Source organism: Bubalus kerabau, chromosome 1, assembly GCF_029407905.1.
Source record: "Bubalus kerabau isolate K-KA32 ecotype Philippines breed swamp buffalo chromosome 1, PCC_UOA_SB_1v2, whole genome shotgun sequence".
In the NCBI taxonomy this organism is placed as follows: Eukaryota; Metazoa; Chordata; class Mammalia; order Artiodactyla; family Bovidae; genus Bubalus; species Bubalus kerabau.
This window is the reverse complement of record NC_073624.1, coordinates 158,158,386-158,172,070: the sequence shown is the minus strand read 5'-3', so window position 1 is coordinate 158,172,070 and position 13,685 is coordinate 158,158,386. Positions and strand designations below refer to the sequence as shown.

Below are 13,685 nucleotides of genomic sequence, written 5' to 3'. Positions count from 1 at the left end.
TGGCCTTTCCAAGGCCCCCACATAGACGTGGGGCCTTGGAATTGAATTTGCACCTGTCTTTGGAGCCCGGTCCTGAGGCCAGGCGGGCCTAGCACCGCCCTCCTTGAACTGGGTGGGCTGGAGCACACCCCTGGGCTCCCAGCGCAGGAGGGAGGAGGCCAGGCTGCAGATCAGCCTCAGCCGCTGGAGACTCGGGAAGATCCTGACAGCAGTGTGCAGTGGGCAGGCACTCCTCTGCGTGTTTTATCCCTTTATCCTCTCAGCCATCCCAGGAGGTCAGCTCTATTGTATCCCCATTTTACAGGGGAGGAAACTGAGGCAAAGGGCATAAGCGGCTCACCCAAGCTCAGTAGAGAAGCTGAAACTCATGAAGGGTGGGGCTAGCCGAGAACACCTGCAGGGGACCCGTGGAGGGGAGGGTGGGGGAGCACAAGCGCGGGTCAGGCCAGCTGGCTGGGGCAGGAGTTGGGGACAGGCCAGTTCCTGCCAGAACTCAGATGTATGGTGCTGGAGTCTGTGCTGGCGGTCTGGGACGCTCAGTCCCAATGACTCTCACAGCCCGTGACCTAAGCAGAGGGGCCCGGTCCATGCACCCAAGTCCACCGGGGCCCAACTCCCTGCAGTGGCTCCAGCCTCCTTGACCCCGCCCCTGTATTGCCTTGGCACCCCTTCCAAGAGGCCAGGGCTGTACCCGCCGTCCCCAGACTGGCAGCAGCCTCATCTGTTTCACCGTCTCCAACCTGAAAGCTCAGTGCAAGCACCGCCTCCCTGATCACCACCTCCGGACCAGAGTCTCCGGACCAAATGCAGGAGAATCTTCGGAGCATGTGTGGCTCTGCTCTTCCCTCTCCCAGTCATTCTGTGTTTGTTTGTTGAGCACCTACTGTGTGCAACAGGCAGACTGAGACCCAGAGAGAAGAAGGGACTTGAGTGAGGTCACTCAGCCAGTCAAGGGGACCTGGGACCCAGGTCTGCCCTTGCTTTACTCCCCAGTTTCCTGTCACAGGGCTCTTCTTCCTTAGGGAAGTGGCAAGCTGGGGGCAGGACAGAGTGGGTGATGGCCCTGCCAGGCCCCCCAGCAGTCAGGAGCCTTTGAAGAACTGAGAAGAGGGGCTTGGAGCATCTGTCCCCCCAGACTCCCCCCGGCCCCCGTGGTGGAAAGGGGCTGCTTTATTTCTCCTACTCCCCTGAGCTCTGACCTGTCGGTATCCATCTCTTGAGAACTCTCCACTTCCCCTCTCCCTGCTCCCCACTACATCTGTTTCCCGTCAGACTCCAGCTGTGGCTTCCCCCTGCCGGCCCTGCCCTCCAGGAGAAGAAAACAAGAATGGGCTTTGCCTCCCTGCGGGGGGTGGGGGTGGCCCTGGGGTGATCAGTCCCAGCTGCTGACTGTTTTCCCTCTGCAGAGGGGAGTTGCCTTGACAGCTTCCCCACCTCCTCCACCCAGCGCCTGGGCAGGGCTGAGCCAGGACCCATGGGGGGAAGGAGCGCTGACAGGTCACAGCCGAGGGGCTGGAATGGCCAGGATGTTGCAAGTGCGTTTCCCCAGGGGTTCAGCTGGTTCTCCTGTTCTCAGCCTGCCCCCTTCTACATAACAATAGCAATGATGCATGATATTAATACTAATAGACAGTTTGCTCTTTATATACTAGGCACTGTTCTAGTAACCTTGCATATATTAACTTATCTACTCTTCACAACAACCCTATCAAGTAGGTACCCTTATTGAAAGTGAAAGTGAAAGTGAAGTCGCTCAGTCGTGTCCAACTCTTTGGGACCCCATGGACTGTAGCCTACCAGGCTCCTCTGTCCATGGGATTTTCCAGGCAGTAGTACTGGAGTGGATTGCCATTTTCTTCTCCAGGGGATCTTCCCAACCCAGGGATTGAACCCAGGTCTCCCGCATTGTAGACAGACGCTTTACCATCTGAGCCACCAGGGAAGTCAGGTACCTTTATTAGCCTATTGTATAGATGAGAAAGGGGACTTCCTGGTGGCTCAGTGATAAAGAACCCACCTGCCAATGTAGGAGATGTGGGTTCAGTCCCTGGGTCAGGAAGATCTCCTGGAGAAGGAAATGGAGACCCACTCCAGTATTCTTGCCTGGGAAATCCCGTGGACAGAGGAGCCTGGCAGACTACAGTCCATGGGTCGCAAAAGAATCAGACATGATGTAGAGATTAAACAACAACAGAAATGGAAAAAATTGAGGCCCAGAGAGGTTAAGTGACTTTTGAGAGGTCACACAGCTCATAGGTAGTGTGAGCCCAAGCCTGACATGAAGACAGACTTTTTCTCCTCTCCCCTGGGCAGGAAAGCTGGTCATCTGAAAGTTTCTTGGGTGAGGGCAAGGCTCCTGCCCTGTTTCTATGTCTTCCCGATGTGGCTGTAGGCCTAGAAGCACGGAAATGACTTTTTATGACCCTACATCAGGACCCTGCCCACCCACAGGCCATCACCTCCCAGAGCCCTCGGATGCGTCCGCTCCCCACCTGCTCTGAGTGTCAGCTGCAGGCCAGGCACTGCATAATTAGTCAGACGAGCTGGTGTGCTCCTTTTGAGCAGTCTGCAGCCTGCCCAGGGGCAGCGCTCACACTCAGCTTCCCTCCAGGACCATCCTGGGTCCTGGTCACGGGCACCAAGGCTCCCCTGGGCCCACACCTGCCTGCAGTTCCTGCCCCTCTCCTTGGCATGTGGCTGCCATCTGGCCCTGACCAGCTTCCTTTGAGTCCCCTCCGAGTCCTGTACAGGGGACCTTGCTACAGGTAGGGGTTCTGGGCTGGGGCTACAGCTGCCAGCCAAGAAAACGTCTGCTTAATAGCCTCCATATGTTTTCCAGAGAAACAAGCTAGCTTTTGAGAATACCAGAGGGAGCGGGGAAGCCCCCCGTGTAACAGAAATGTGCTTTTACGTGCTGAACACCCCTCAGTTTACAAACATCTAGACACCTGACTCCTCCCTGTAAACAAGCTGCAAAAATGGCCCACTTAACAGATGTGGAAACTGAGGTTCTGTGAGGTCACACTGTGAGTGAGCAGCATCAGAGGTCTGACAAGTCACCTCCTCTCTCTGGACCTCAGTCTTCCATAAATAGGGCAGGCACTGTACCAGGCCCAGGAGTGCAGAATGAATCAGAACACTGCCTACTGACCTCATAGAGCTAAGGACTTGCTTACCCGAAGCCTGAAATGCCATGACCCCATCCAGGTTAAACTCTATGTTTAAATTTACTTTAAATTGGAGGGCAGTTGCTTTGCAATGTTGTGTTGGTTTCTCCTGTGCAGCAGCATGAATCAGCTATGTATGTACACAGATCCACTCCCTCTTGAGCTTCCCTCCCACGGCCTGCTGCCTGCTCCTCTAGCTGATCACAGAGCACCAAGCTGAGCTCCCTGTGCTGTGCAGAAGCTTCCCACTAGCTGACTGTTGTACACAATGCAGTGTATATATGTTAGCGTTCCTCTCAGTTCACCCTACCCTGCTGTGTTCACAAGTCCATTCTCTGTATCTGCATCTCTATTCCTGCCCTGCAAATAGGTGCATTTTTCTAGATTCCATATATATGTGTTAATATGTGATACTTGTTTTTCTCTTTCTGACTTACTTCACTCTGTATAACAGGCTCTGGGTTCATTCACCTCACTTCAGCTGACTCAGACCTGTTCCTTTTCATGGCTGAACTCTTGAGTCTTTTTTTTTTTTTTTTTTTTTGCTGCACCACATGGCTTGCAGGATCTTAATTCCCCAACCAGACATTGACCCTGGCCCCCCATAGGGAAAGCGCCAAATCCTAAGCCCTGGACCACCAGAGAATGCCCTCAACTCCCCTTGAGTCTTGAGGCCACAGGACCAGGTGTGGGGATGACAAGCGGCCTGGGAAGGAGCAGTGTGTGCCGGGAAGCAGGGGATGTAGCTCGGGCCTCCCTTGAGCTGGGCCTCCTTTCTTCAGCGGGATCAAATCTGTGCACCACTTGTGAGCTTCAGGTGGCGGCGGCTCAGAGAGTGCTGGCTGGGGCTGGGGGTTGGGAGGTGGTGGGCAAAGGCGGTCTAGACCTGGGGCTCTGGGTACAAGACGCCCTCCCACAGCCCTGCTCCCAGCTCAAGGCCTCGGCCTGTGCCCTTCAGTTCGCAGGACACGTGTGTTACCTGCGGCAGGTGAGAGGCAGGAAGGGTCCTGGGCGCTTTGGGAAGCAAACTCTGATTACAGGTTGATGTGCTCTCTCTGTGCGCCCTCCCTGTGTCTCTGTCACCTTCCTCCTGTCTGCCTGTCCTCTCTCCACATCTGTCTCACTCCCCCTACTTGGGTGTTTCTTTCTCTCCACCCTCCTCCTCCCCACCCTTGGGCTCGCTTCCTCCTTCCTCTCTGCAGAGACCCCTGGAGAAACCTGATGGCCTGGATGTGTCCGACCAGAGCAAGGAGCACCCCCAGCATCTGTGCGAGAAGTGCAAGGTGCTGGGCTACTACTGCCGGCGTGTGCAATGACCTGGCCGCCGGCCTTGCCGCGCCACCCTCCCGCCCGCCAGAGAAGACGCCACCCCCGTGTGTCCCCCGTGTGTGTGCGGGGGTGTCCTCGCAGGCTGACAGGTCTAGGGGGGTGGGCTCTTAGGTTCTTGGCTCATGTATGTTGACAGTGTTACTGATGTCGCTATGTGCCCCCAGAAGGCTGAGTCTCTGAGACTCCCTACAGTGGATGTGGGTCTGTGTGAAGGGGTCGGGGCGAGCAGAGGTCAGCACACAGGACCCACAGAGTCCTTAGTGTCCCCCACAGGCTCTTCTCTGAGACTCCCTTTGGGGTGAGCAGCCTTGTATTGGCCACAAGTGCACTAAATTTACTGTGAATCCTAGAGCCTGCAGGGGACTGTCTCCCCAAGACCAGCCAGGCCGCCTTCTCCCACCCAGAACCTTCCAGTTGGGCCTGTGTGAAAAGCCACTCTTGCAAAGCCCCAGTTTTCCAAGTCAGCACTCATGGTGAGCTGACACCTGTCCTAGCAGCTGCTGGGGAGTGGGCACTTCTGCCTCCTGCCACTTTGAGCCCCAAATCGGACCACCTCTAACGTCACTGGCTTGGCACCTGGGTGCTGCACCCCACCCCCCACAAACCCAGGGGTCAGGGACGGGGAGGCACTGAATGTTGGAGAGTGTTTCAAGGTGTGACCTGGTGCATGTCAGGCCGCGCCTCCACCGCCCCACCCCCTGACCCCCGCCACATACTTCCCCTATTGCTTAGATTTTGTTGGTCCCGTTACCTTCCCTCCGTCTTCCCCTCCCACCCTTGCTGGGGGGCCACCCTCGGATGGAGGCTGTAGAACCCAGCAATGGAGCCACTCTGGCAGGAAGTACACAGGCCTGGAAGATCCAAGCCCCAGGTTCTAATGCTAGCCCCGCCAGTGATGCCCTATGGAGTCTTGGGAAGGATTCTCATCTCTCCATTTCCCCACTCGTCCCATGAGAGAATGACAGCAGAGAGGTGTTCTGATGTCCTGGGGTTCGTCCTGGCTATACACCGTCTCCTGGAGCAGAGAGCTTTATTTGGAGAGGGTTTCCAGGTCCTGTATACCCACTATCCTGTATGCCACGGGAGTCAGTCAGTCACTTAATAAGTGAAACCCCAGCTCTTCCTGTTGTCCCCTACCCTGCAAACATGAAGAAGTGCCCCCTTACATAGGCAACCCCAGTACAAGCTACAGAACCTCTCATTTGCAAAGCTGGGTTGATGATTCCTACCTCCCCAGGGGACAGGGAGGCTTCTTGGCGCTCACACTGGCCAGGGCCATGCTGTCCCAGCAAGCGGGAGGGATCACCTTCCTCTTTGTTCTCTCCCCAGTGAGAAGCCCTATTTTTATTGTTATGTCACCCTTCCTTTCTCCCGGGGTGGGGGGAGGGGAGCTGGCTTGTCAGAGCTGAGTCACTTGATTTTTGCCCCAACATTATGCCTCTGTGGGGGGAAAAAAAAATCAGACCATGAAATGGGCCTGAAATTCAGTGTTTACCACGGCTCAAGGACACCCAACCTGTGTCCGGTCGCCTTTTGTTTTCAAATGAAAATGCTTTGTACAACTGAGGAGTTACAGCGAAGTGTTTATCAGGGGTCCAGGGAGTGAGACAAAGAGATGGAGTGAGTGTGTGTGCAGCCGGAGGGCTGCAGGGCAGGTTTGTGGGGGAGGCCATGTCCTCTGAGCACTTAAGAAGAGAGTATTTGCTCCAGCCTGAGCCCCATAGCCGCCTCCTTCCGGCCACAGGGACAGAGTGTGTGTTCCTGGCTGAGAGCACGCTCACCGCCCACCACTGAAGAGGCCCTCCCGGCTGCTCCCTGCCTGCTCCACCGTGTTGGTGAGCCAGAGTCACCCTGGCCCAGGGCTCTCCTTCCCGGAGGGAAGCTGTTACTGTCAGCCATACCAGTGCCCTGCTAATGACAACATTTGTTGTGGTGGACGTTGCGCTGGTCTCTGCTGTGTGGACCAGGCTCAACACTTCCAGGGACCTAGCCCCATGGGGGGACCTTGGTCTCAGAGTGCCTGGGCTGCAGCTGTGGGGGAAGCCCACATCCTAGAAAGAACCCAGGCTCCAGACCCCACGAGGCCAGGGCGTTCCACAGGTCAAGAGGGGAAGGGATATCACCCCAAACTGACCTTTCCAGTGGGCTTGTCCAGCTGGCAGCCACCGCACCCCACCATCTGTACAGAGCCGGCCAGCGGGGCTGGGCCTTGCCCGAGGCTGCCCTTGTGCACCAGGCCTCCGGTACTGTTGGGCTGATTGGGGAGCTCTCTGGGCTCAGCGAGAACCACTGCTGTCCAGGCTGGTGCTGTGAGAATTAAGTGCTCAGAGGGCCTGGGTGCCTAGGAGACAAGAAAGTGTGTGGTTGTAGTACATTCAAAAGGGACAATCGCTTGCAGTTAGTAGGTCTAGAGATCCAGTTGGGAGAGAACGGTGTTTACCCCATATGAAGTATTCGATAGTTCTACTTGTGAATTTGTATTTATTTTGAGTTATACTTGACACAGAATTCCTTTTGTGTTTTTTTTTTTAAGAAAAAAATACTATGTGTGTATTTTGAAACGAAAATTCATGGATGTTAAAATTTCTGCATGGTTTCCAATTTTTCTCACAACACTGAATTTGTTACCTTCTCCCGAAAACTTCACAGTGATTTTTGTCTGTATATATTTGAGGGCTTTTTTTAAGAAAAAAAAAAGAAAAAGAAAAATACGATTGCTTGATTTTTGAGGTTAAACAAAAAGAGAGGCATTTTCAAAACTTCAGAGCTTTCAGGAGGGCAATAGAATATCAAAGGAAGATTTCTGGAAGTATATTTTGCAAACCTTCTGGTCGAGCTGCAAGAAAATATTTATGGTGAGAACTTTTCTCTTTTTCCTGTTTTGTTTTTGTTTTTGTTTTTTTTTGGTTTGGTTTTTTTTTTTTTTTTTTTTTTTTACTATGCTTTGGTCTGTAAAAAGTCTGCAACTGAATTACATTAAGAAGGAAATATTGTCTACATAGAATATTATATGAAGTTGGTACATAATTCTGATGAGGAAAAAAAAATCTTTGCAATTCTTTAAGCCATATTATTGTTATTCTCTGTTGTTTTCCTTGGATGAAAATATCAGTATTAGGTAGCCAGCATATTATTCAAGTGCTTAGACTTATTCATGTGTTCCTGTCCTGTATTTATACATATGTGTATTTGGGAAAGCATTACTTTTTGTAAGGGAAGCTGTTATTAGATACTTAGTGAAAAAGGGAATGGTGAACCCTTTGAGCCTCTTCAGCTGAGGATAGCACAGCATTAGAATCCATTCTCTTGCACCTTCTTATTATTATCTAGTTATCATGGTTATTAATCTTGTGGGGGGTGGAAGTGAGCCAGGTTAGGAGGAGGCAACATGTACGTAGCCCCTCCATAAGTCGGCCAGCTCCAAAGATGGCCTCCTTGGCCTGGTCCAGGGCTCCCAGTCAGCAGGGCCCAGGGAGGGAAGAGGAAGCAGGAGGGGGATTTCTCCAACCTCCCTCTTTGGAGCTTTGCCATCTGAGCCATGCCTCAGGGCCCTATGCTCTTTGAACTTGGATTTGTCTCCCAGAGCCCTGAGACCTGCCCTCCAGCATCTAACGGACTTGAATCTACTTGGAACAAATTTTAAATCCAGCATCACTACATCATAGCCCAGAGCGACAACTAACCCTGACGTTTGGGAGGCGTCCGGTCTTTCGGGAGCTCACCGCTCTCTGTTGTCAACTTCACCGTTCAACCTCCTCCACTCCTGTGTGGTGACCCTGTCGGTATCTGTATCTGTTAATATGTGTGTGTCCAGCTAAAAAGACAAACAGAACCCGTGGGCCAGCTCGGAGGGTGCGTGGAGAAGCCTCCCAACCTCTCCTGAGGGACGCCCTTGGGATGGCATTCCGTCGTGTGCCTTATTCTTGGAGAATCTGTATACGGCCTGCCTATAGAGATATAGCCTTTTCATGCTCTATTAAAAGAACTTTTAAAAGCAAGAGAGGCTCCTGGGTTTCCTTGTCTACACAGAGCATCAGTGGGGACCTGGACATTTTCACAGACGCAGGAGGCCACGAGGGGTGGGGGCCTTGGGGCCGCCCCTCTGGTCTCTGAGTGTCTGGGATGTCTTGTCTCACCTTGTCTCTACCCCGAGCATTCGCCTCCTCCCAGCCCCTCTGTCCCCAGGCAGACATTCTCCGGGGCGAGGGCCCTTCCCAGGCAGGGCCCCAGACTGGGCGAGATTGTCGGGACATTAGGTCACGGCTCGCTCTGCAATGGGGCTCCCGGTGACCATATATAGGAGTGAATCTTCCTCAGAGACGGCAGCCCCAGGCCTCCGCAGCAGCTCCCATTTGGCCTTCTCTCCAAGCCCGGGATTTGGGCCTCAGATGCTGAGTATCCCACAGTGAGCAGACTCAAGTGTCCAGGACCTCCTGGAAAGTCCCTGGGAGAGGAAACAGAGGGCCCTTCTGAGCAAGGACCAGGCTGGGCTTTCTCGACATGGGGCTCTCACCGAGGGCCATGGCTCACAGAGCCTGGAGCCACAGCCAAGTGAGCCTTAAGGAACCACCTGTATACGGAGCCCCTCCACTCACGGTCAGCGCGCTTGTGGTTCTCAACCCGACTGCTCACCAGAATCACCTACGGGAGGATTGGTCCCACCCCAGAGATGCTGAGACACCGACTTGGGTTCCCTGAGGTTCTTAGAGTCCCTGATCAGTCCCACATGCATGCTTGAGAAGCACCAGGCTTGGAAATGGGCCTTATGGTCCCATGGGGCTGATGGGGATGGGAATGAGACCGTGGGCAAGGGGCTCCACCTCCCCGCTGGCCACCCCATCCTCAGCTCCATGCACTTGCTGCCAAGAATACACCACCTGGGGTGTGGTGGGAAGTGGGTCGTAGGGGAGACTAGAAGTCCAGGTTGTTACGTGGAATTTTCAAATTTTTAAATTTTGGCAACTAGTTTATTAAATAGCCAAACGAAATATCTATGGGCCAGTCCATGCCTCCAGACTGCAGCCTCTGAGATGGAGCAGAGAAAACAAGATGTAAGTCCTTGGGATCAGGGAACATAGACGGGGAAGTGTGGGGAAGAGGCAGGAACAGAGGTCCCCGACTCCCGAAGCAGGATCCCTTGCCTTCTTTGGGGTGCACAGTGAATCCTGAAATCTATCAAGCCCTTTCCCTTTATTGGCGCAAAGAAAGAATTCACTTCTGGGTGCCTGGCCTCAGGCTTTGTGAAATGACGGGCAGGGCAGGTGGGTGTCATTGCAGCCAAGCAGTGAGCAGAGAGGGGACCCAGTCCAGAAGAGTGGGCGAGGAAGAGAATAAGCCCCCCAAAGAGGGCATCTCCCCCTGCAGCCCAGGGAGGGCTGCGCTCCCAGTACAGGTCTGAGGACTCGGAGCCCGTCCATCTCAGTGGCCCTGTGCCCTGTCGTGCTGGCTTCCAGATCAGTCCTGTCTCCCAGCTGGGTGACCCTGAGCAGTTCCCCTGGCCTCTCTGAGCCGTGGCTTCCATGGGGATGTTGTGTGGATAAGTCAGCCCAGTGAACACAAGGCCCTGCACACAGCTTGGCAGCTGGGCGGCGGGTAGGGGGCCAGCACTGTGGATCGCTTGCTCCCACTGTCTGTGGCTCAGGCCAAAGGTCACACAGGGTGTCCACGGGGACACCAGGCCTCCAACCCAGGAACCTGATTCTCTTGTTCACTCGCTGAGCGACCCCATCCTGGGCCTGAGGAGTCAGGGCTACCATTCGATTTTCTGCCCTTATGTGCCGTGTGCACGTGCCCGTGTATTTGTTTTGCTTTGTTTTCTGTGGAAAGAAAACAAATCCAAGGCAAGCACAGCCTGCATTTCGACATCTCCTGGAGCTGTGGAAACCAGTAATTCCCCTGGACAGGAAGGATTTCTGGTTAGACTTAATGTCCACGTCCAGAAGCAGCTGGCAGCCGAGAGTAGAGAGAGCGGAGTCCACAGTAGAAAGGGGCGTCAGTGGACCCAGATGGGAGGGCCCAGCTCTGACCCATCCCTGCCTCTCTCCCCTTGGTGTCCTCCGCCACCCTCACACCCCTAGTTGAGGCCTTCAGAGAAAAGGGCTCACTTGAGGCCACTTGGGGGGCAGAGCAGGATTTGAACCCTGAGATCTCACCTCCTGGTGCAGTGTTTCAGAGGCAGAGGTGGGGCTCTGCCTGGAGCAGCGTGCTGTGCTCACAGCTGCAGAGGTGGGCGAGGAGGGCTCCAGGGCAGAGGTGGTTTGGGGAGCGGGCAGCTCCAGCCTGTGAAGGCCTTGGTGTAAGACACCAGACACAGGGAAGGGAAACTAGCCAGTTCCCCAGCATGGAGTTGCTTGGGGAGAATATGAGCTCAACCATCCCACCACCACCTCAGCACCAAAGGTCTTGGGGGCTCAGGGGACCCTCGTGGGGCCCAGACAAGGCTCCTAGCACCACCCTCTTCTTGAAACACATGCGTGGAGCCCCCATGTCCTTATCTATGAGCTGGGGCACGTGGGACCGACCGCAGGCTGCAGAGGGCGCTCTGTGCCGAGTGTACCTCCTGTCACTGGCTCCCGCTGCCATGCGGCTTCTGCCCTGGGCCCTGGCCACAGGCACACATCTCTCCTGTCCCTCGGGGCTCATATGTTCTCCTAACGGTCAAGGCAGGAGCCAGGGCAGAGAACACTATGGCAGGTGGGGAAACTGAGGCCTAGGGATGGCCCCGATGCCCCAGACTGGCAGACGGGTCCTTCCATCTCCACGCCGTGTGCTTTTTCTGATTCCAGCCAGACTCCAAGTGCCTTTCCACCAGCCTGCTCAGGCCTTCAGCAAATGACTAGGGGTGAGCCAGGGCTGGGCCCCGTGATGACCTGGGTGGGGAGTCAGGTCCTGCCTACTCCCAGACAGCTGGATCCCAGCTCCCCACAACCTAAGGTCAGGCATCCAAAGGCCACCCCAGCTGCTCCCTGGCCTGCCTCCCACATAGTGTTGGGAGGGGAGACGGGGCAAGAGAAGCTGACATGGATGTGGTGATGACTGGGGAAGCGCTCCCGCAGCCGGAGGCAGGCTTTTGGTTGTTCTTGGAACTTTGGCTGGAGCCAGGAACAGCCTGTCCTCGGCACAAAGGCCCCTCCTCACACCTCTCCACGTTTCTGCAGAATGGTTAGAGGCTTGGGCTCGTGGTTCCCCATCTCTCTCACACACACACACATTCACATACCTCTTTGCACTTGCTTGCACTAACACATATCCACACACTGACACACGTGCACTCACACACTCTCAGACACATTTACACACACATACCACAAACATGCACGGCTGCAGCCCATTGGGAGTCCTGAGGGGGGCCCCAAGGGCAGCCCCTCTCCCTGACTCCTGTTAGCCAAGGGTCACTTTTAGAGAGGAGGAAACTCCCGGCCAGAGGGCCATGGACTTCATGTGACTCTGCCACCTTCCCCACAGGCTGTACCTCCCTGCCATGAGCCAGGGGTCTCTGGAACCATCCAGTGGGTGAGAGAAGTCAAGCCCCAAACAGGGGTCCAACGCACTGACCATAGCCTGTCCTCGTATTGTGAACAGTGGAGCGAAATCTCGGCTTGCCAGGTGTGATGAGGGCCCTGTGAAAAGTGGGTCGTGTGAAAAGTGGCCTATGATGAGGGTTGTGCAAAAAGTGACCTCATCTGCTAGACATGCGTGTCGAAGGTGAAGCGAGACGGTGCCCAGGCTTTGGCTTTGTTCTCAAATAATCCAGAATATAGACGGGGGTTGCTGAAGCGAGACTGACAAAATGGTGACCATGTCCTAGTGAGGGTCCGGGACCCTGGAGATCCACTGCCCTGCACTCTCTACTTCATGTTCCACTCCTGGCAGGAGATGAGCTCAGGGCAGCTGGACCAAGGAGGTGCATGGGCATCGTAGGGGCAGGGCCTCCAGACCTGTCCCTGCCCTCATTCAGCACCATGCCCCCCACAGGCTGTGTAGCTGCAGCGCTGGTGAGACCTGGCTCACCCGGGGGTTAAGTGTGGAATGAATGCGTGAGGTCTGCCCAACATCCACGTGCCAGCTGCTGGGCTTCGTGATCAGCATGTGCATCTCAGTCTTGGTCTTTGCCACGACTCCGTGAGCTGGGTGCTAGGATGAGCCCCATTCACAGAAGAAGAAGCCAAGGTCCAGAGAGGTTGACGGACTTGTCCAGGATCACACGGCTGATGGCAGCCGAGCCTCTGCTGCCCTTCCCAGACCCCTTCCCATCCCTCAGCGCCAGGGGCGTGTCAGGGCAGGGTTGAGTCCCTGCCTCTGGCAGCTGTGCCGCCACCCAAGGCAGCCAGGCATGGGGCCGGCCTGCCTCAGCCCCCAGGTCTCTGGGCCCCTCGCACCTGCCCGGCCGAGCCCGTCAGCCTTCCTGTGGTCGTCTAGAGCCGATAACCAGCTAGTGCAGCTGCCGCGGTGGTTACTGCAAACCTGGGCAGAAGATAGAACTGGAGCCAAGCCACTCAACACAGAACGCAAGCCCCCAGGAGGTCTCCACCCCCTTCCAACCCTCTTGAAAACCTCCCTGGGGGCCTCTTTCCCAGTTGCAAGGGGAGCCCTGCTGCTACCTCCACTACCTCCAGGAGAGCCAGGCCAGCACCTGTGCCTTCTCTCCTTGCACGATCACCCATTCTGGCCCTCCCCTGCCCCCTCTCCTCAGCCGTCCCACCACTGGAGCCCTGTCTTCATGCCCATTCCCCGTCCACATGCTCCCTCTTGGTCCTGGAAGTGAAGGTCCACGCCAAGCCCTCCATGCTGGGAGCTGAGTAGCATCCTCCTCTCCCACCTGCCCAACACCGCCCCCCTCCTCTGGTCACCCCCAGAAGTCAGGGCCCAGCCCCCGCCACCCCTCTGCACCCAGCTACTGCAGCCTGTGGGGCAATTTAGGATCCAGATCCTGCCTTGTATGTCTGGGAGTGTGGTATCTGCTGTGACCTCCATTTCAGCACCCCCTCACTTCATCCTGGCAAGGACTCTGGGGTCAGATGGGCTAGATGCAGAACTGCAGCTTCACTATTCATCAGCTGTCGTTCTGAGCCGAGCGAGTTGCCTCCCCCACCCCAAACCCCAGGTTCCTCTCTTGTAAAATGGAAGTGAGACTGCCTGTCCCCCAGCTGAGGGTCATTGTCATGATTAAACACCTGGGACATGCTTAAG

The 13,685-nt window shown here is 55.4% G+C and overlaps 1 protein-coding gene across 1 annotated transcript in view; it reads left to right on the top strand.

Annotated features, from left to right (window-relative positions):
- Window positions 1-8,108, top strand: part of ZCCHC24 (zinc finger CCHC-type containing 24) — a 65,349-nt gene extending 57,241 nt beyond the window's left edge. The window contains exon 4 of the mRNA XM_055537428.1: window positions 4,370-8,108. Coding sequence (XP_055393403.1) covers window positions 4,370-4,483 — 114 coding nt within the window. The 3' untranslated portion in view covers window positions 4,484-8,108. The remainder of the gene's footprint in view (window positions 1-4,369) is intronic.
- Window positions 8,109-13,685: the final 5,577 nt, after the last annotated feature.